The following is a 23115-nucleotide window of genomic DNA, read 5'->3' as shown; positions in this document are numbered from 1 at the left end:
ACTTAGCATAATACCCTCAAGGTTCATCTATGTTGTTGTAAATGGCGTGGTTTTCTTTTTATGGCTAATATTCCATTGCATGTATATGTATGTGTGCATGTGTTATATATATTATACATATACACATTATAAAGAACTAACATGAGTATACATTAAATGTGCTATATATGCATATATATACATTATACATAATTATACATATACATGTATATATATTATACATATGTCAGTTTTCTTGATCCATCATCCGTTGATGACGCAGGTTGCTTCCATGTCTTAGCTAGTATAAATAATATTGCAGTGAACATGGGTGTGTAGATATCTTTTCAAGTTAGTGTTTTTATATCCTTCAGATAAATACCCAAAAGTGGAATTGCTAGATCATATATTAGTTCTGTTTTTAATTTTTTGAGGAACTTCCTTACTGTTTTCCATAGCAGCTGTACCACGTTAATAGTCCTACCAACTGTCCACAAGGGTTCCCTTTCCTCCAATCCTCACGCCTACTTTTTTTTTTTTTTTTTGGCTTTTTGATGCTAACCATTCTGACAGGTGTGAGCTGATACGTCATAGTGATTTAGATTTGCATTTCCCTGATGATTAGTCTCGTTGAGCATCTTTTCCTGTAGTTACTATTGGCCATCTATATGTCTTCTTCTGAAAAATGTCTGTTCAGATCCTCTGCCCATGTTTTAATCAGAAATTGTGTGTTTTTGCTGTTGGATTTGTATGAGAATCTTGAGAACCAATATGAAATGTTAAGGATTAGAAGTGTGAGACCCCCCCCCTCAACAATAGCCTGAACCAGTCCTTTTCTGATGATCTTGGCTCCATCATTCTGCTTGTGATTTACACAGTGGGGAGCAGGGAGCCTCTCCTTCTTCCCAGACCAGAGATCAAGATGGAGATTAGCATTCCACCTCTTCACTGATTCCAGCCTTGAGAGGAGCGACTCACCTGATCAGTGTTGTCTCAAGTCCCTTTCAGCTCAGGTAACAAAACACCATAGACCAGTGGCTTATAATTGACAGACATTTATTTCTCACAGCCTGGGGGCTGGGAGGATCAAGCCTTGGGCAGTTTCAGCGTCTGGTGAGCCCCCTCCTCCTGGTTCATAGATGGCCATCCTCTTGCTGTGTCCTCACATAGTGGAAGGTATGAGGACTCTCTGTGAGGTCTCTTATAAAAACAGCATTAGAACCCTCTTACACTGTTGGTGGGAATGCAAACTAGTACAGCCACTATGGAGAAGAGTGTGGAGATTCCTTAAAAAACTGGAAATAGAACTGCCATATGACCCAGCAATCCCACTCCTGGGCATACACACTGAGGAAACCAGATCTGAAAGAGATACGTGCACCCCAGTGTTCATCGTAGCACTGTTTATAATAGCCAGGACATGGAAGCAACCTAGATGCCCATCAGCAGACAAATGGATAAGGAAGCTGTGGTACATATACACCTTGGAATATTACTCAGCCATTAAAAAGAATTCATTTGAATCAGTTCTAATGAGATCGATGAAACTGGAGCCTATTATACAGAGTGAAGTAAGCCAGAAAGATAAAGACCAATACAGTATACTAACGCATATATATGGGATTTGGAAAGATGGTAACGATAACCCTATATGCAAAACAGAAAAAGAGACACAGATGTACAGAACAGACTTTTGGACTCTGTGGGAGAAGGCGAGGGTGGGATGTTTCGAGAGAACAGCATCGAAACATGTGTATTATCTATGGTGAAACAGATCACCAGCCCAGGTTGGATGCATGAGACAAGTGCTCAGGGCTGGTGCACTGGGAAGACCCAGAGGGATGGGATGGAGAGGGAGGCGGGAGGGGGGATCGGGATGGGGAACACATGTAACTCCATGGCTGATTCATGTCAATGTATGGCAAAAACCACTACAATATTGTAAAGTAATTAGCCTCCAACTAATAAAAATAAATGGGGAAAAAACAACAACAACAAAAATGGCATTAATCTCAGTTACCTCCTGATGACCTAGCTTTGGAAAACACACTGGGGGTAATGATTTCACCATATGTATGTCAGAGTAACAGACGATCAGTTCATAGCAAGTGTGGTCTGGGCAAGACTGACATTTCTGTGGCCACGTTTACTTGAGGCAGGGTGACTGCGTGGAGATCACTTAGCCCACTGTGCTCGCTCTGTGGCAGACTGTCCTTGGTCTCTGTGACCCTTTGCTTTTCCCATGTCTCTAGAAGATGGGGACTCAGTCAGTCAGTTCAGTCGCTCAGTTGTGTCTGACTGTTTGCAACCCCACGGACTGCAGCACGCCAGGCTTCCCTGTCCATCACCAGCTCCCGGAGGCTGCTCAGACTTATGGGTGGGGACTAGGCTGGCCCATTGATCTCTGCTCCCTCTGTTCTGACTCTCACCAGGCCACCCTTCATTGCTTTCCGTTCAGGAGAAGTGGTGTATGGGGTCAACAAGAAGTCAGAAACCTCCTTGGGACTCAAGTATAGGCAGTCCCACCTGGTTAATAAAGAGCCTTAGTGTTTGGAAGAGAGTAAAAACCTTAATTGACATCCTCTTTGAATTGAGTGGTTTTAACCCCAAGAGGCGGAGAAGGCAATGGCACCCCACTCTAGTACTCTTGCCTAGAAAATCCCATGGATGGAGGAGCCTGGTGGGCTGCAGTCCATGGGGTCGCAAAGAGTCAGACATGCCTGAGCAACTTCACTTTAACTTTTCACTTTCATGCACTGGAGAAGGAAATGGCAACCCACTCCAGTGGTCTTGCCTGGAGAATCCCAGGGACAGCAGAGCCTGGTGGGCTGCCGTCTGTGGGGTTGCACAGAGTCGGACACGATTGAACTGACTTAGCAGCAGTAGCAGCAACCCCAAGAGGAGGAACATAAGATTAGCACCACTTCCCTGAGACTGCTTTTAAACTTGTCTTTAGAGGTGAACAGATCCTCATGTGTATGACTGATAAATTCAATGTCTCATATGTTGTTATTTCACTCTCTTACTTGCAACTCCAGGCCCTAGAGAATTACTAAAAAGCAAGTGACACCAGTCTCCTGTGACACACTGTTCCCTCACAGACTTGAGTTTTAACTGAGCAAAGTGGATTGTGCCTCTCTCTCTGCACAGTCCACCGCCTTGCAAGGCATCATGAAAACTGGATGTTAGTCCCATTTAAGATTTAGTCTGGGAGCTTTGATCAGGAGTATATCAATTTGTAAACATTTTACCTGGGGTGAAAAGTATTGGAAATTCTCACTGTGGAGAGACAAACAACTTACCCAGCATAAAGTAAGAATCTTAATTCAGTTCAGCCGCTCAGTCGTGTCTGACTCTTTGCCACCCCATGATCCGCAGCACACCAGGCCTCCCTGTCCATCACCAACTCCCGGAGTCCACCCAAACCCATGTCCATCGAGTCAGTGATGCCATCCAACCATCTCATCCTCTGTCATCCCCTTCTCCTCCTGCCCTCAATCTTTCCCGGCATCAGGGTCTTTTCCAATGAGTCAGCTCTTCTCATCAGGTAGCCAAAGCATTGGAGTTTCAGCTTCAACATCAGTCCTTCCAATGAACACCCAGGACTGATCTCCTTTAGGATGAACTGGTTGGATCTCCTTGCAGTCCAAGGGACTCTCAAGAGTCTTCTCCAACACCACAGTTCAAAAGCATCAATTCTTCGGTGCTCAGCTTTCTTCACAGTCCAACTCTCACATCCATACATGACCACTGGAAAAACCATAGCCTTGACTAGACAGACCTTTGTTGACAAAGTAATGTCTCTGCTTTTTAGCTTGCTGTGTATGTTGGTCATAACTTTCCTTCCAAGGAATAAGCGTCTTTTAATTTCATGGCTGCAATCACCATCTGCAGTGATTTTGGAGCCCAACAAAATAAAGTCTGACAGTGTTTCCACTGTTTCCCCATCTATTTGCCATGAAGTGATTGGACCGGATGCCATGATCTTAGTTTTCTGAATGTTGAGCTTTAAGCCAACTTTTTCACTCTCCTTTTTCACTTTCATCAAGAGGCTCTTTAGTTCTTCACTTTCTGCCATAAGGGTGACAGAGCATCGTGTTTCTTGGGAGAGACAAAAAGCAGGAAGCCAGCACAGTTAGATTTTCATCACACAACTCAGGCACTGGGCTGAATGTGCGAGTGGCACTTCATATCACGAAAATAGGACAGAGCGTCGTGTTTCTCGCTGTGGTCCCTAAAGCTCAGCAAGCTCTCTGAACCTTCCACCTCCAGCATCAGCCTCACCTCCAAACTTGTTAGAAATGCAGGATCCTGGGTCCCACCCTAAGCTGAGTCACAGCCCGTGTCCCCAAGTGATTCATAACACATGCTAATTTGGAGAAGCCCACCTCCATCACAGTGCTTCCCAAAGTTAAGCCTACATCAGAATCCCCTGGAGGGCCTGCTAAAATGTAAATTCCTAGGGCTCACCCCCGAAGGTTGAGGGTTTGTTTTTTTTTTTTGGCAGCGCTGCACAGCATCCGAGATCTTAGTTCCCTGACCAGGGATTGAACCCATGCCCACTGCATTGGAGGCATGGAGTCTTAACCACTGAATCACCAGGCAAGTCCCTGAGATGGAGTTTGGTAGATCTGGTTGGAGGTATATGGGTGCTAATGCTGCTGATCAGCCACCCACTTGGCTGCTGTTTAGCTTTCCCCTGAGTGAGAAGCTCCTGCCGAGGCCACACAGCATTTGCCAAGTTGGAAAACAGCCTAGAACAACCCCAGACTGCAGACACTGGCAAAGCTTTAATGGGACCAGGCCAGTCAGCAGGCTCATCTCCACCATGGCCCTGGGCGCAGCAGCCCTGGGCACAGAGAGACAGCCACTGCCACAGACATCTCTAGGACCCAGGGCTGGGCATAGTCCACTGTCCTCACTGTGTCCTGGTGTGAGGCCCCCTTCCAGTAGACCCCATCTGGAGCTTGGGAGATCCAGTCCTGGCTTGAAACTTAATCAGAGAAACCTCAGGTGCCTCCTTGTGCATGAACTCAAAGTCAGACCACTCCTCTCCCCTTTCTTGTCTCTACCCAGGGTCTAACCACTTACTCTTAGACTTCAACCTAAGAAAGATCCCAGTAGGACCCTCCCCTGGGGACCCCATCATACCCCTTCTGGAGTGTGCTAGTCACAGTGATAAGACTTTCAGATGGAGGCTACCTGGTTGAGGCCAAGGTGTACATACCCGCTCTTTAGACATGACTTCTCTGAAGGCCACAGTATGATTTTCTGGAATTGTTGTAACTGTAAGTAAGAAAAAAAAGTTAATTCTTCCATCAGGGATGTCACTATCTAACCGACCGTCTTTAGATCCTTTAATTCTTTCAGTGTTTATTAGGGTCTTTGCTTTCCTTCAGTCATGAAATTTTCAACCTGTAAAATCTTAGCTACAAGAGATCATTTCTTAGTGAATATTGTTTCCAGGCTTAAAATTTTGTTGCTGTTGATGACAATCAGCAAAAGTCACATAGATTGTAAAAATACTGTTTTTCAAGGCTGTGCGTATTATTTATATTAAAGATAAACATGTGCTGTGAAATAAACACTGTCCCTTGAAGGAACCCATCCCTCCATGTTTAATTACTAATGGTAGATTAGATAATGGTAATTATCTAATGGTACGCACAAGGTGTAAAGGCAAAGAGATTGTGATGCCACAAACTTGGCCTCTGTGCACCAGAGCCGAATCGAATCTCAGAGACAGTTTTGAATGAAACAGAAAAGAAGAGCTTTATTGCTTTTCCAGGCAAAGGGGGACACAGGGAACCCATGCCCTCAGAATGGAGTGTCCCAACCCAGGGGGACTTGGTGAGGAGTGTTATGGCAGTGCTCAGGGTGGGATTGCTGCTGAGGATCAGGGTGTGCGCAGGACTTGCACTCCTTTCATCTGGCCTCGGGTGGTCTCCTGATAAGCTTCTAGATTCTGGGGGTTATCCCAACTGTGACCTGTTCTCTGGAATGAAGCGTGTTTCGTCTAGTAGTTAATATCTTTCATTTGTTGGGGGGTTTAGTTCTGCAGACAAACTCAGAGGTATTGTTGTGTCCCCTGAGGCGGAACCAGGACCCTGTCCCAAGGCTGCAGCCCTCACTTCCCTGATTAGCAGCTGTTTGAACCTGCCCTTTGCAACTCAGGGAAGGTCATGGAGGCTGAAGCCTGTCTCCTACAAACGAGAAATGGGGGACAGAGGAAGGCTTCCATGACCAGGAGCCCACAGCATTCTGCGCAGTTTCGATTGGTGGTGGACTTCATCAGGTTTGGTAAAGGTCTCCTTTTGAACAGGAGACCTTTTCAACTTGATTTGAATTGGAACACTTTATAGAAGAAAAGAGCAAGACATATTCAGGATATAGGAAATTTCTTGGTGAGCTCAACTTCCCAGAACTTTGTCTGGAAGAGCAGTCATAGGGGAATGCGGAAGAGTGTAGTTGGCCTCTATCATGCTGAACTGTGAAACTCGGGGCACATCCTAATCAGGAAGGCAAAAGCAGAATGTGTTAACAGCTTGAGCCCTTAGTCTTCAAGGTCAGCCTTCAAACATCTTTCATTCACTTCCTTTTAGAAATTTGAGAAGGACGTGGATCCAGCTAGATCAATCAGAAGCATTAATTTTTTTTTAATTTTATATTGAACTAGAGTTAACAATGTTGTGTTAGCTTCAGATGTACAGCAAAGTGATTCAGTTATAAATGGCATTCTTCTTCAAAGTCTGTGAGTCTATTTCTGTTCTGTAAAGAAGTTCATTTGCATCATTTTTTGGGGGGATTCTGCATATAAATGATATATTGTTTTTCTCTGAGAAGTATTTTATATATAATAAGATCCAGAAAAAATACAGTTCAAACTAGCTTAAAAACTAAAGAGTACTCAATTGGTTGATGTTACTACAAAATGCAGAAGCATCACCAGGTTTTGGCATGGTTTGACCAAAAAGTTAAAACCTAGTTTCTTTTTCTTCCTGTTTCAAAATGGTTGCTGGAAGCTCAAGGCTACATGCTGCATCTTCCACTTTTTTCATGAAAGCTGGTTCTCTATTCCAAAGCTCGTGGCAAAAATCCTGGAGTTTAACTGGATTGGTTGAGCAGCTTGGCTACACTGGTAACCAAAAAACAAGCGAAGCAATAGTCCAAGTGACAGGAACCTGGATTCAGAGCCCAGCCCTGAGTCACCCCAGGTACCACGAGAATAGGGTTATTTGTTTAGTTGCCAAGTCATATCTGACTCCTTGTGCCCTATGGACTGTAGCCTGCCAGGCTCCTCTGTCCATGGGATTCTTTAGGCAAGAATACTGGAGTGGGTTGCCATTTCCTTCTCCAAGGGATCTTCCTGACCCAGGGATCAAACCCACTTCTTGAATAGGATCCTCTGGCTTAAACCATTGAGCCACCTGTTGGCAGTAGACGTGGACTCAATCCTCAACAGGCTTTTCCATTGCCCCAGACTTGGTCATAGCACATAGAACCAAGACAGGGGGATGGAGATTGTTCTCTGCTGTCTGAGAAAAAGCAGGCCCAAGGAGGATTCTCCAAATCTGCCACCTCGGTCTGTGACCCGAGGGCGGGAAAGATTTAGAAGCAAGTGTGTCTATAGAAGGAACAGCTGGTGAATAGATGTGGGCTAAGCAAGGAGGCTGTCTAGCTTTTGACTGGTGAGTGATCACCCGAGTCAGAAGTACCTTGGAAACGTCTTCATTTGTAAGAGCAGGCTGACTAATTCCTTAAGAATTCATTGAGGTTTTCTGTTACCTAGGCTGACTTGATAGATAGCTTCAGTTGAAAACACTGAAGGTGGTGAGCAATATTACATTTATATCTCCAACTAATTACTATGTATAGGTCCACAGTTCTGTATGAAAATTAGTGAAACTTAAGGAGACAGTGCGTTCTGATAAATAGGAAATGTGTGATCTAAAAATATTTTTCCATGTGTTTTTCTAATCAGGGAAAGTATATAAATAAATATATATATAATAAATATATATATATTTGTATAGTAAAAAGTAATACTTCTAAAACGTATTGATGCACTTTGGGCAAAGAATAAAGTAACTTTGTTTTGACTGTTATGTAATAGAACTAATTGTGAAGTCCCTAGTCCATATAGCTTAAGAAATGCAAAATGAAGCCTGGTACTTAGTTTTTGATCTTAAGTATTTGGCCACGAATGAATAATTCTTGGTGGGCATTTGTGACAGTGCACCAGGGACACCTTGATTCTCTGGGCTTTGATGATTCTTTTTCTACCTTAAAAATTGTATCAGTGGATGTTTATTATTATTATTCTCTTCTGCTTGTCAGCCTGAGAGTTTGCCTAATGAAAAGAGCTGCTGAGCCTTTTGCATGTAAACCCTGATGCCATGGAAGCTCAGCCCAAGGCCACAGAAATTGAATGCATACCAAAGATGGGTTGGACTTAAAAAGCAAACAGTTCCCAGGCTGAGTGATCGTGTAATTCACGCCTTGTTTTTCTGATGATTTTTTTTTTCAGAACCGGATGGAGGAAAGCAAAGCACTCTTTAGAACAATTATCACGTATCCCTGGTTCCAGAACTCCTCAGTTATTCTGTTCTTAAACAAGAAAGATCTTCTAGAGGAGAAAATTATGTATTCCCACCTAGTTGACTACTTCCCGGAATACGATGGTAAGTCTGCACTCTTCAGGCAGTGCGTTAGCCAGGGAAATATCCCACCTCCTGAGACCAGGGCCAGAGCTGACACATACCCATCCTCCCTCAGTGCCTCAGAAGCCTGCGTGTTGGTGATTGATGGAGTATGGATCATTGTTTGTCCTGCCTTTTAATGACCTGAAATGTTTCACTTCCCAACAGTGATGAAAGTTACACTTACTTCAAAATATATAAGAAGCTTTCTTTTATATCAGAGGAGGGAACCATCCCCTAGTTTTGCCCGTGTATCAACCATTATAGTTCCCTCTTGAGTTCCCTTTCATTTCATAACAGTCTGCCTCTCCCTCTCTCTGGAGAGAAAACAGAATTTTGTGGTCAAGAGCCCATGGTCTGAAGTCGATCTATCAGCTTCAGATCCCAGTTCTGATACTTCGTATGTGTAAACCTTGATCGAGTAAGTTAGTTGCTTTGGGCTCTAGGACCAAACTTTTGTTTTGTTGACTGGAATAGATAACATAAGTGTGACATTTCAGCGTGATGCCTGACACAGATATTTTCTTTGGAGGACTTCATGGGCCCCATGAAGCCCCATCCTGAGAGAAGGCACCCATCTTTTAAACTCTGCCTGTAACACCCACTTTGGGACTCCTGTGTATGTACTTTGCAGTATTTACTTCCTTCTTATAACAGATCTTGCCTCCTCAACTAGACTGAAATCCTGGATGACTGAGCACAATACCCAGCCCCTTCCGAGAAATATTACTTGCTGAGAGATTGGTAACAAAATGCATCCATACCAGCCACTCTCAAACAGGTGAAAGAGTCACAACCACTGCCTTGGAAGAACTTACCTGCAGAACCCACAGTCAGCTCCCCACACGTGCTCGAGTCTAGATTAGGAGTGGCTGACTTGGGCTTCCTAGGTGGCTCAGTGGTAAAAAATCCACCTGCCAAGCAGGAGACTCAGTTTTGATCCCTGGGTCGGGAGGATGCCCTGGAGAAGGAAATGGCAGCCCACTCCAGTATTCTCGCCTGGGAAATCCCATGGACAGAGAAGCCTGGTGGGGTCACAAAAGAGTCAGACATGACTGGATGACTAAACAGCTAGGGCCCGTTGCCTCTTTTTATAAGTAAAATTTTACTGAAACAGCCACACCCACTCCTTTATATGCTGTCTGGCTGCTTTTAGCTACAGCAGCAGAACTAAGTGGTTGTGATAGAGCTCAAGTGGCCCACAAGCTCAAAATATCTACTCTGTGGTCCTTAAACAGAGAGAGCTTGCCAAACCCAGATCTAAGCGAATAGTAGGTAAGAGGACAGACCTTGAATGTCACACAGTACTGTACTGGCTCCGCCACTCGCCGGCAGTGGTGCCTCAGTCAAGTGTAACGCCTCAGTTTCCTGCGTAAAAAAGAATTGAATGGAATCACGTATGTAAGTCACGTAGCTCAGTGCCTGGCAGACAGAAGAACAACAAACCCAAAAGTACCTATTACAGAGGTGCAACAAGAGAATGGGCTATTTTTAAAAAATACTTTAAAAGCATCTGCTCTCTGGTGTGTATGTCAACTCAGCAGCGTTTTTGTACTTCTACGAACTCCTTAAGAAAGGTAATTACTTCAAAACTAGAACTCAGCTTGGCCTCATAGCTTTCCCCCGAGATGCGAACACATCGAGGGGGGAGTTTCACGCATCTTCCATCACACGTGTGTGTGGTGCGGTACTTCTCTTGGAAGGGAAACGTTACATGTTGATGAGCTGAAATTCCTTCTGAGATGCACGTAGGATCCTCACGTGTAGGGACGTCATCATACTGGTTTTGTCCGCAAGGTATTCCCATCCTCTGTCCAAGTAACTTTTCCTTTGTGCTTTGAGGCTCCTTTAAAAACAAACGCTTGCCCAGCCTATTTTCTCCTCCTTTTACTTGGCCGCTAGCCTGCCACCAAGTCACCGATGCCCGAGCCCGTGGTCCTCAGCGCTCCTGAGCAGACGGTGGAAGGAGGTAACCTGGCACTCGTTCTCTCCCACAGCAACAGGCTGAGTCCTTAAACACGAGACCAGCCCAGATAAGATGGGCACGGAGCGCCCGGCTTACCACCCAGCACACACGCTTGCCTTATGCTCCTGGAAGGGGAGATTTGTTTTCATTTTTCTCAGAATTGGGTGAAAATGACCACCACCCCCGACATAGCACAAGCCTGTAGGCAGCATGTTTTCATAACGTGCATACTTCTGCGATGACAGAGGACAGAGCACAGAGCGGACCCCCGAGGCCCAAGGCTCACACGCAGCACACACACCAGCACCCCGGGGTTGGTCTTCCCGCAGCAAGTGTTGGAGTGCGGTTCTTCCTTCTCTGTGCGCCTTCTTCCTCTTCTTCTTACATATCTCCTTTGTCCGGTGAGTTCCCCAGACTCCCCATCCCTGTAAGTAAGAGCATCTTCCTTCCTACATGAGCCCACTGTCAATGTCGTGAAATCTGAAGATTTTTTTTTTTTACTGTTCATCTTCCCTGGTAACACACATCGCACATACAGGAAACTTGTCTCTGGAAAAAGAATAAAAGACACTGATAGTTATTCCTAAAGGAGATGCAGCTGTCATTCCAGGAGACTTCAGGCCCTTGTAAGATGAGCTGAGAGAAAAAATTCTAGGCCCACTCTGCAGTGATATGTTTATAATACACATGTTCATAGTATTATAAATTTCACACTTCCACATTTCTGTACTTACAAGGTGTTAATCATAATGAATGTCATTTCTCTATTTCTCTTCAGGAAGGAAAATTATCATTTCTTGAATTGCAAAACTATTCATAGAGACGATGGGATTTTTGTTCCTGCCATGATGGCCATAATGATTTCTTTGTAGTTTATGTTTATTCAGATAACAAATTATGCTTAAAAGCATAGCAGATCCCCAAGTGCTGTTCAGTGAACTTGTTATGTTCTGATATACTTTAGAGTTTAAAAAAAAAAAAGTCAAAAGAACAGACTTTTGTTTCCCAACAAGAACAAGTAAAAGTTCATTCACAAGCCAGAAAGATAATGTTCTTTTGTGAAAATGGAAAACTGCATCAGTTCTAACAATCTATTAGTCCATCTCCGGGAGATGGTGAGAGATAGGGAAGCCTGGTGTGCTGCAGTCCACAGAGTCACAAAGAGTTGGACGTGACCGACCTATAGAATAATAACAACAATCACTACTATGGAATTACGTTAGCAATAGTATGTTAAATAAGCTAGGACACTAAAGAATTTGTCTCACATATTTTTAATTGGGCACTCTTTAATTCAGTATGGTGCCAGTCTTCTTAATCATCAACAATTTCAAATCTGGGCTAAGTCAGAAATTCAGTCCTTCCTTTTGTAAGCTGTGCAAGTGAGAATAATCTGCTTTCATGACTCTTCCTCCCATTGTCTGGCAGTTGGATATAAGCTTATTTACTTATAAGATTGGTTTGAAAAGTTTTCAAGTTGGCTTTCTGAAGCTTACCATGTATTTTGTTAGAATCTGTAGACCCTCAGTAGAATTGTCAAAGATTTCTTTATCCCAACCAGTAAATAACAATATTGATTAAAAAAAAAAGTCTAAGCTGTGGATCCCAAGAGGGTTTTCTGAGAGAGGAGGAATGCAGGTTATAGTGCTTATCCCTCTTTCTTGGTATAGAGCTAACTGGAAAATGGGAGAAATTCAGATGCATAGTGCCACAAAGATGCATATGAGAAAGGTGCTCATTCTAGAACGACAGAAAATAAAATAAATTATATAAAGAAAAAAGAAAGAAAGTGCTCAGTCCTTGATAGGTGGTAATGTTTTGGTATTGCTTTTAATTTACAACAAGTTTTAAATTAACATATTTCTCAGAGTCTATTATGTTTTTAAAACAGCTCTGTTGAGATATGATTCACATACAATATATAATTCATCCATTTAAAGCATATCATTCAATTCTTTTTTATACATGTCATTAGTTTCATAAATTATGGTAAAATATATGTAATGTGAAATTTTGTCATTTTAACCATTTTTAGGCATGCAGTTCAGTGATACTATAATTACATTTACAGTGCAGAGCAGCCATCTCCATTTCCAAAACTGTATCATTGCCCCCCAAAATTCTATAATCATTAAGCAACATCTCCCCATTTTCCCTTCCTCCTAACCCCTGTTAAACTCTAATCTACCTTCTATCTCTATAAATATGCCTTTTCTCAATACTTTACCTAAGTGGAATCATGCAGTATATGTTGTTTTGTATCTGACTTATTTTACCTGATATGTTTTCAAGGTTCATACATGTTGTGGCATCTGTCAGAATTTAATTTTTATGGCTGAATAGTATTCCACTGTCTGTATATACTCCCCTTTGTTTTTCCATTCCTCTGTTGATGGATCATTGAGTTGGGTAGATACCTAGGAATAGAATTGCTGGTTCGTCTGGTAATTCTGTATTTAGCTTTTTGAGGAGCCATTAAACTGTTTTCCATTTTACATTCCTAGCAACAATGCACAAGGATTCAGATTCCTCCACATGCTTGCTAACACTTGTTATCTTCCACTTGATTTGATTGTAACCGTTCAGGTAGATGTGAAGTGGTATCATATTGTGGGTTTGATTTGCATTCTCTAATAGTTAATAATGTTTATCTTTTCATGTGCTTATAATGAGCATCTTTTCATGTGTTTATTGGCCGTTTGTATATCTTCTTGGGAGAAATGTTTATATAAATCCCTTGCCCATCTTTTATCAGGTTGTCTTTCTATTGTTGAGTTGTAGGAGTTCTTGATATATTCCGAATATTTATCCGTTATCAGATGTATGATTTGCAAGTGTTTTGTCCCATTCTGTAGGTTATCTTTTTTTGTAATTCTTTTTTAAATTTATTTTTATTGAGGTATAGTTGAATTACAATGTGTTAGTTCCTGCCTTACCGTAAAGTGTGTAGGTTGTCTTTTTACTTTCTTAATAATGTCCTTTGATGTGCAAAAGTTCTTAATTTTGATTAAGTTCAATTGATCTGTTTTCTTTTTTGTTGCCTGTGATTTTGGTGTCATATCTAAGAATCTATTGCAAAATTATCAAATAAGTTCTTAATATATCCTGATAAATGTATCATAATCCTTTTTAAGAACATCTAAGACAGTGCTTGGTACATAAGAGACCCTGGATAAATGTAAGAAAACGTAAACCAGCTTTTTTTAATCATCACATGTAGTGAATTAAATTCTACGTAAAACTGGTTTTTATCAGAAACACCAGAAATGAGCCTGCAGAGGACAGTTGCAGACAGACCAGAGGTTAAGAAACAGGTTTTCTCTTCTTAGATTTCAGTCTGGAGACTGTAAAATAATTGATACAAAAATGGGAGCAGGTTGGGTGGCAAATTGACGAGAAAGCTTGAGGCAGTTATATGCACACTTGTTATGCAGCTGAAACCAGCACAATTAACTGAATCCAACCAGAAGTAAGCTAATCACATCCCTATCTGAAGATTCTGCAGTAGCTCCTTATGTCCCAAAGAATCAGAGCTAAACTTAGCCTGGCCTTCACGCTACCTGCCTGTTCTCACAAGATCACATTCTGTGGATGCTTGGAGGTGGATGGATGGGCAGTGAAAGTGAGAAAGAGGAACCATGACACATAGTCGTGTTGGAGAAGATGCTTCTAACAGATCAGGTCTGCAGTGAAGAGGTCTTCATGAGCTTTGGTCAACATTGAACAAATGCATTAACAGATCAGCTAGCTGACAAGTGTCCCTCTTCTCCCTTGACCAACAGGACCCCAGCGAGATGCCCAGGCAGCTCGAGAATTCATCCTGAAGATGTTCGTGGACCTGAACCCAGACAGTGACAAAATCATCTACTCGCACTTCACATGCGCCACAGACACCGAGAACATCCGCTTTGTGTTCGCTGCTGTCAAGGACACCATCCTCCAGTTGAACCTGAAGGAGTACAATCTGGTCTAATTGTGCCTCCTCGACACCGCCCTTCCCTCCCCTGGTGGGCTAGTGAAGCTAAACAAGAGGGACTGTATTTCTGTGGAAAACAATTTGCATAATACTAATTTATTGCCGTCCTGGACTCTGTGTGAGCGTGTCCACAGAGTTTGTAGTAAATATTATGATTTTATTTAAACTATTCAGAGGAAAAACAGGATGCTGAAGTACAGTCCCAGCACATTTCCTCTCTTTTTTTTAGGCAAAATCTTGTGACTCAATGTATTTTAAATTCTCAGTCATGCACTCACAAAAATAAGAGCTGTTTCTTCCTCTCTCTCTCTCTTTCTTTTCTATTAAGCAAAATGAAGTTGATTTTCCTTTTCCCAACCCATCCCTTCCTCTTGATTTTTCCCACATTACAATGGCCTTTATCCTAGTTCCATTCTTGGTCAAGTTTTTCTCTCAAATGATACAGTCAGGACAATGTCATTCAATTTAAGCCATCAACTCAGCTTAATTTAACAGTTTGTGGTTTTTGCTGAAGGATTATAAGTATTAATACTGTGGTTTTAAATGTATTGCTCTGGATACACATATAGAGGTCTTTTTATATAAATATATTGTCTTGCCTCACTTTGGGCTGGGACAGTGGATGCCTGTTTAACGGTTAAGTGTCTTTGTTTTTTTTTGTTGTTGTTTTTGAAGTTTACCTTCAGCCACAACTGGTTGCTCAGCAAACCATGTAGAAGTCAGTAAAGCAAGGGCCAAGACACACAGAGGAGTTCTTCCTTTTGAAATATCATGTGCCATTGTTCTTCCTCCATTTCTTGCCATTTTTTTCTCCACCCTCTTTTCTTCAAATTGCAGATGCCAAAAAAATATGCCAACAGACACTACATTATCCCAATGGCTGCTGCCCAGATCCTTCTTATAGGTTGCTCTTAATTTTTTTTTTTCCTAAAACTTTTTCTCCCTCTTTTTTTTTTCCTTAGTGTTTGTTCCACAAGTTTAAAATGACTTTTAACTATGGATATGTGTTGCCAAAGCTGGCTTTGAAAAATAAATTAATGAGAGCTTAAAAGATGAAAGCCAGTACCTTAAAATGTAAGAGAGTAAGACTGTGAAGCCTAAAATTTTGTACTGAGAATGAACCTGAAACACCAGTTGCCAAACCTTTGGTCACTGTAAATTTCATTCTTACAGTCCATCCTTTTCTTTGCCCTTAAATCACATTGTTTAGTGTCCACATTCCATGTTGAGCGTCTAAATCAGCAATGTGGAAAAGCTGTCTTGTGTGATACCCCATGAAATCTGCTTTTATCTTTTCATTTGAAGCCAGTTTTGCTCTCTTTGTGTTCTTTAAGGTCAAGTAGGTCTGCCAAAAACATTGGTCAATAGTATTACTCTGACACCTTTAATTTGCAGGCTCTGAAGTTACTGCTAGTTTACCATCTTTGGGATCTTAAACTGGTGACTGATTGAGTTGAACTTAAGGAAGATTTGTGAACTGAAACTCAAAAGTAACCTCTCTGTTCTATAAAATGTGTATCTATGTAACTGAACACAGTAGGAGAGAGATCTAGAATTCTATATGTGCAATTTTTCAACCAATGCAAAAAACACAGCACATGTATTGATGATCTTCTGTCAAGCAGCTTGAATTGAAATATAATTTAAGAAAATAAATCATGATGGTTTAAACCTGCTGGGAAGGTAAAATTAGGCCATGATCCTGGTCTAATTTTACTACAGTACTATTTGGCAGGAGTCTATAATCTTTCATGTAAATCACTGTTTTGGAACAACAAAGGAGAAAGAAAATTAATGGCTTATCAGATGAGTACCAGAGTTATTCAATAATAATGGAATGTTCCCATTCTTTACTCTGCCAGTCTCAAAGTACACAGGTTACCTGGTTTTTCTCTCCTTGTTCAGAAAGCACCTGTAATTTAATTAAGAAACAGACTGCCTGTAGGTATAGTGCAATTATGAATGCTCTAATCATTGTACATACATCTCTCTCTTGATATTGTATCATCCATACTGGCTTTGTAATCATTAATTTTTTGGCAGATTGAATGTGCTGTATTGATATGTATCTATGTAATTGTATTGTATGTCTCATAGCTAATTCACATTTTGAATAATGTTATTTTATTTACTTTTTTAAGAGAGGAGAATGTAAATTTGTCAGTTTATTTCTGACTAGGGATTTTTTTTTCCATTTAGAAAAGAAAAAAAAAAAAAACCTTACTATCGTACAGAGCGGTACTAGCATCGTGCTATATAAAATCATTTGCACATTCCTAAGTAGAGGTATACTGATTATAAGACCCAAGGGTAATTTCATAAGCAAAATACATAAAATCAGTTGGAGCTTTTATACAAACATGGAAACCAACTTTGTAGAACTTTTGCCATTTGACCTAGGATTGGAATATGAGCTTTTATACAATTCATATTCTTACTTGGCAAATGCACAGTTTAGTATTACCTCTCTGATGGCCTTTATTAGAAAGGCAGTTTTAGAAGCTATTGTGATCCACTAAGGAAATGTTTTAATAGCTAGCGACCACTGCTTGCCTGAAAGGGCGATCTTAAATTTGGTGCAGCAAAAAACAAAACAAAAAAAAGAAAAAAAAAAGGAAAAAAAAAAGTATAAACAACATTTGAAGGCCTACAGTGTGTATAGCAAAAACCTCATCACAAGATCATAAGTGTTACAGTTTTAGGGAATCAGGATATTCTATTTAATAGAGCTATAGTAGATGTAGTCAATTAAACCTGATCTCAGAGCTCCAAGAAGCTGAGCAAAACAGGGAAAGATTGTTATATTTGTCTTCATGAAATTGGGATGGAATTGCTATGCAGAATTGAGGTTTGTGGTTTCACTGTTCATCTTAGGGTGCATGATAAGATCCCTTTTCTTCAGAAGGGAAAAAATTGATCACCCTAGTTACAGTGATACATAGAAACCGAATTGTATCCACACTAGTCAATTGAAGCTAAAGGATTTTCTTTTTTTTTTCTTTGGGGTTTTACTGAGCGGGCTGGGGTGGGAAGGGATTCTTTTCAGTTTTGTATAAAAATGAAGTTTACTCATGCTTTATATTATTATTGTGATTGCAAGCGTTCTAAGCGTGTGCCGCTGGACCCCTCTTGTTGATGCTCCCAGTAACGGAGGCCTGTGGCAAGTTGTGGGGTGACTTGGGCATGTCTTATTCAAAAACAAAAACACAGAAACCTTTCTTCCGCAGACCAAGGCAAGCAGCCGTCTCATGACTCACTTAACACATTGCAGTGTACCAGTTTACAGATGATTTTGCCCTTTTTGCGTGACATGGCAGTTCCAACCCACAGAGAATCCCTTGTTTGTAAATTGGAGGTTTGTACTATGCCTTACAGAGCTGAAATTCAGAAGTTTGTGCCTCATCTCTGAAACAAAGGGAAGTAACACACCCATTCAAAAGTAAATAACTCCCCTCAAAGTGTTTGTTTTTCGATCCATTTTCATATAAAGAGCTCTGTTGAATGTCATGAATAGAGCGGGGGAGAAAATATTCTAGAAACCTGCATATGTTGTTTACTAGCAGATGACATCTACAAAAGGTCTTTGAAGAACACCGAAACTTGTAATTTTTTGTAGATTAGCTAGCAGGTCTAATATTTAAAAAGGTAATTCAGCTAAAGGACAATTTACTTTTTGTACTTCAGACTATCTTGATTGTCAAGGTGTACGAACTGTAATTTTAAAATTTATACTGCCACATGATTGTAAATTTTAGTTGTCTTAAGTTAGTAATGGGGTGAAAAGCTATTTATGCTGGATATGGGTCAAAAATGACTATTATTTGCAAAAAATATATAAAAATAATGGGAAGAAAGGGCTGCATAATGAGATACTGCAAGACTCAGATACTGGTTGGAAATAATCTTCAAGTTACCCTCAATTTCCCTTTGTTTTCAGTTTCACAAAAAGAATGAATGAAATGAAATATAGCAGAATGTTAACCCATATAAAAATAAAGTGTACCCAAATATTGTAACGTATATTGCTGCTCTTCTTAAAATTAAATAAGGGTTTAAAACCACTTAATTGGTAATTGACAACATCTCAATTGACAGATAAGGTGTGCTTGGTATACATATTTTCTTCCAAAGATTTTTCTTTGGTTAGAAACACACAAAAAATTGAAACTAGTAATATTGTATGTTTATCTATCTCTACATATTTCCAGCATATGTAGCATTAATAGATCTGTCCTGGTAACTATGTGTTTGGGATTTCATTTTGATTCCATCAATTTAGGAAAAGAAATGGCTTAGTTGTATGCGATTAGCTAGAGATTTTTGGAGCCAGGCACCTGCTTCGTAGATACTTAGTATAAAGTTGCCATTTGTTTTTCTCACAGAATAGCAATTTCTTGCTGTCTCAACTACCAGTGCTCTTCAGTAACCCTCTTGCCTCTAGAATCATCTGTTCAAAGTATGCATACACACCTAGCACATGGTAGGTGGTCAAGTGTTAATTTTCTTCTTACCTCCCTTATCATGTAACCTCCATTCCCCTGTATGATTCCAACCCAATAGTAAACAGCATTTACACATTATGAAAACATCTATGGGTAAAATTGGATCTCACTTGGATGAAGAAATTCTAACTTCCATATAAGCTTGGGTAGACAGGAAAAAAAAACAGGGAGGAAGATATTCTTCAGTAGAATATTTTTAAATTTAGAAAAGAAAGATGAAAAATTACTATGTAACTTTGTTCAGGTTACTTTGACTGAAACACATGTTTTTGGTGGATTTCTTTTCCTCAAAGAACTCTCTAAATGCAACTTGCTGGATTCCTCACCTGTCATCATGTTGGAAATCCTTCCTAGACTTATGTATTTAGGGAGTTTTGTCAGAAAACATTTTTAACTTGCAGTATTTAAAAGAATCATATTTACTGTTCTTAAAATGTCATTCAAATGCATGTATTGTCTATTGTTTGGGGATGGGAACTAGTTTTGCAAAAAAAAAAAAACACCTAATGTTGTATAATAATGCCCCAATGATCTTGCTGGTTAAAAATACAGTATTTTTGGCCATAAGTTTGTACTACAGTATTCTTCATTCTTGAGTTTTCCTTCTCTTGAAGTTTTAAGCCTCTCCTAGAATGTTTTTGCATTATAAGGAGTATTGGGATCAATCGTTCCTTCTCCAAAGCACTATATGATGCATATCCACTTCCCAAAGTAGACAGGTTCAATAGTTTTTAAACAAATAAAAAAGAATTTCCTTTCTGAATATAATCAGAAATTTCCAACTTCTTTAGTGGAAAATTTATATTGATAGTATTTATCAAATTTCTTTTTCTAAAAGTCTTGCCCTAATTTAGGTTGCAAGCAATTTGTTAAAACAAGGTTAAATAGCTGCTCAATAAAGACTTATAACAAACCTCCTGTCTTCACCTGAGGCCGTCTCTTCAGAGAAAGAATGCAGGCCTCACAGGCAGAGGCTTGGCTTAGAGTTTCCCATCTCAGGCCTGGGAGTGAAAGGTCCACTCCACGTGACAAAAGGACCTGAGGTAGATGTCCTTTAAGACTGTGACTTTTAGAAACATACATCAAGGTTTTTGGGAGGAGCTGAAATCTAGCTTTTCTATTTCTAGCAGTTTTGTGAAGTTGGGGTGATAGCGGCAAGTTCTTTCCAGAAAATTGCCATGTATGGAGGGATGTGAAACCGTAACCGGAGACTCCTGCTACTTGTGATAAGGTTTTTGTATTTGGCAGCCCAATCCTTGCTTATGGAATTTTGTATCTTTTAAAATCATATTCTGTCCATATACTTGTGAAAAGAAAGTGTCGTTTTTACTTAAAGCCTTAGTTTTAAGGCTCTGCTATCCTTTCCATGTTTTAGAGACTATTTTCAGTCGATGGTGTCCCTTCTCTTTGGATCTTCCTATGACGGAAATGGTATGCTGGGGACTGTTGTTAGTACAGGCCTGGAGTGATAGGTCTCACAGCCTCTCTGCCCAGAAACAGGGGTGTTGAGCAGTACCCCTAGCGCTCCTCACTCTGGTTGGGCTTTGACCCACCAGGACCTGACCTTTGGTCCATCTCTATCATCATCTTGAAGACCCCTCCACGCACAGAAGAAGACAGGAACTCATTGAATATTATTTGAACCAAACATTTTAACTTGACCTTTCAACTCCTAGGGCAAGTCAGGTTTTTTTCTGACCTGTCTTGGAAACAATAAAATAGTTGTTGAGAACTGCTCTGCCTGGCCCTTTATCTTCCCTGCCTCCTCCCGTTTTTCTCTTAGGATGTAATAGGCAGTTTCTCCTCTTGAAATGCCAGTTCAACCAGAGCAAAGAGGCAGGAGTAGAACTTGACACCAAGGAACGACAGTGGTTCATTTGATAATGTGTACAGAGCAACTTCTATAGTTAGCCAGTGTCTTATTTTTCTCTTTTGTTGTCTGATTCTGAGTCATTTCCATGTTCATCAGCTACTCCGTATTTATTGAAAGCCTTTCCTGAAGTGTTGATCGGGTTTGGAGAGTGAAAGGCCATGGTTAAGGGTAGGTTTCTGGTTGTTCTCTTAAGTTATGTATGCATTACCTTTGTTTCATTGCCAAGGCTAACTAAAATTTGGGTCCAGGTGTTACAAGTCACTGAAAAGTGAAAGGCGCTCAGTCAGGTTAGATTCTTTGTGACCCTGTGGCTCCTCTGTCCATGGAATGCCCCAGGCAGAATATGAGAGTGGTTGCTCTGCTTAGCCGCTCAGTCATGTCCAACTCTGCGACCCCATGAACTGTAGCCCGCCAGGCTCCTCTGTCCATGGGATTCTCCAGGCAAGAATACTGGAGTAGGTTGCCATGCCCTTCTCCAGGGTATCTTCCCAACCCAGAGATCAAACCCAGGTCTCCCACAGATTCTTTATCATCTGAGCCACCAAGGAAGCCCCAAGGCACTGAACCCAGCCTATTTTAAGGGAGCCTCCTAGATCCCTGCAAAACAAGGCCCTGGTTAGAAAATGAGGGTCTCTTTAAAATCTAAGAAGATACACAGGGAATTCTGAAAAGATTCTTTTTTTCTTTGAATTCTTATCCCTCAAGACTTGAAATCTGATCTGGGTTGATTTTCTCTCTTCCTATTTTCTTCAAGAATGCAAAGGCCAGATATTTTTCTGTTCCAAAAACCCGTGGGTAAAATAAGGCAGCTTACCCTCTTTAATTAAGAGGGTAATCAAACCAAACCATAGTAGCAAAGAGCTGATGGGGTTCCCTTTGGCACAGGCCTTTGACCACACTGCTTTGGCCCTTGACAGCCTTGAAGGAGGAGTTTTGCAGTTTAGAGGACCATGGGCCTGTCCCATTGAGATGGACTGCTGAAACTTTTAAAAGGTCCCTGAAACTTTCATTCTGTTTTCAGTTTGCCCAGTATATTTCTATGGTGGGTATTTTAAGCATCTTTAGAGATAAGAGTGCCAGGATAAAACAACGGCAGGTGAAACTTGGCAAACCCTAGAAGTCTGCAATTGGAATTCCACACTGTGTGCCTGGCCTAGCTGCTAGGAAGCTCCCATAGTTACTGACAAGAATATGTTTTTGTCTACTCTGAGATTCCCCTGACCTAGGACACCAAGCCTCTTAGGAACCCCACACTTGCGTTGGGGCACATATGAGGTACAAGGGCCCACATCAGTTGCTGGAGATGCAATGGCTATGTTCCCAGGCTCAGAGAAGCGTTAGCAAAAGGGGCCTGCTTTCTTTTCATGGAATATGAGAATATGGTATCCTGATAAACGGTTATCAGGGAGCAGTGCAGGACTGTGGTACTGGTAATGCGTGCTGATTTCCATGGTTGAAATACTCCTCCACCATTCCCAATTTTAAGCTACTGATTTTTAAGGTCACTACTTAAGTCCCAGGTAGCACAGTGGTAAAGAATCTGCCTGTCAATGCAGGAGGTACAAGAAATGTGAGTTCTATCCCTGGGTCCGGAAGATCCCTTGGAGGATGAAATGGCAACCCACTCCAGTATTCTTGCCTGGGAAATCCCATGGACAGAGGAACCAGGCAAGCTACAATTCCACTGGGGTCCCAAAGAGTTAGACATGACTGAACATGCATGCACACACAAGTGACTAATGATGCTGAGCATCTTTTCAAGCTTTGGTTTACCTTTGGAGAAATGTCTATTCAAGTCCTTTGCCCATTTAAAAATCTTAAACGGGTTATTTGGTTTTTTGTGTTGACTGCAGGAGTTCATTATATATTTTGAATATTAAATGCTTATCAGACATGATTTGCAAACAATTCCTTCCCCTCCAAGGTTGCTTTTTACCTTAATAATTTTCTTTTGATGCATAAAAATTTTTAATTTTGGTGAAATATAATTTATTTTTTTCTTTTCTTGCTTTTTGGTATTATATCTAAAAGACTAATCCACAATCACAAAGTGGTACTCCTGTGTTTTATTCTAAAAATACTATAGTTGTAGCTCTTACATTTAAGTCTTTGATTCATTT

At 40.8% G+C, this 23115-nt stretch overlaps 1 protein-coding gene across 1 annotated transcript in view; it reads left to right on the top strand.

The window, feature by feature from the left end:
- LOC136148660 (guanine nucleotide-binding protein G(q) subunit alpha) overlaps window positions 1-18640 on the top strand; it is a 301839-nt gene extending 283199 nt beyond the window's left edge. Inside the window, exons 6-7 of the mRNA XM_065908330.1 lie at window positions 8507-8660; window positions 14427-18640. Of these exons, the coding sequence (XP_065764402.1) occupies window positions 8507-8660; window positions 14427-14617 (345 nt within the window). The 3' untranslated portion in view covers window positions 14618-18640. The remainder of the gene's footprint in view (window positions 1-8506; window positions 8661-14426) is intronic.
- Window positions 18641-23115: the final 4475 nt, after the last annotated feature.

This window comes from Muntiacus reevesi, chromosome 17 (genome assembly GCF_963930625.1).
Source record: "Muntiacus reevesi chromosome 17, mMunRee1.1, whole genome shotgun sequence".
NCBI classification, from domain to species: domain Eukaryota; kingdom Metazoa; phylum Chordata; class Mammalia; order Artiodactyla; family Cervidae; genus Muntiacus; species Muntiacus reevesi.
The sequence above is the reverse complement of the archived record's forward strand: the minus strand, read 5'-3'. Positions and strand labels throughout refer to the sequence as shown.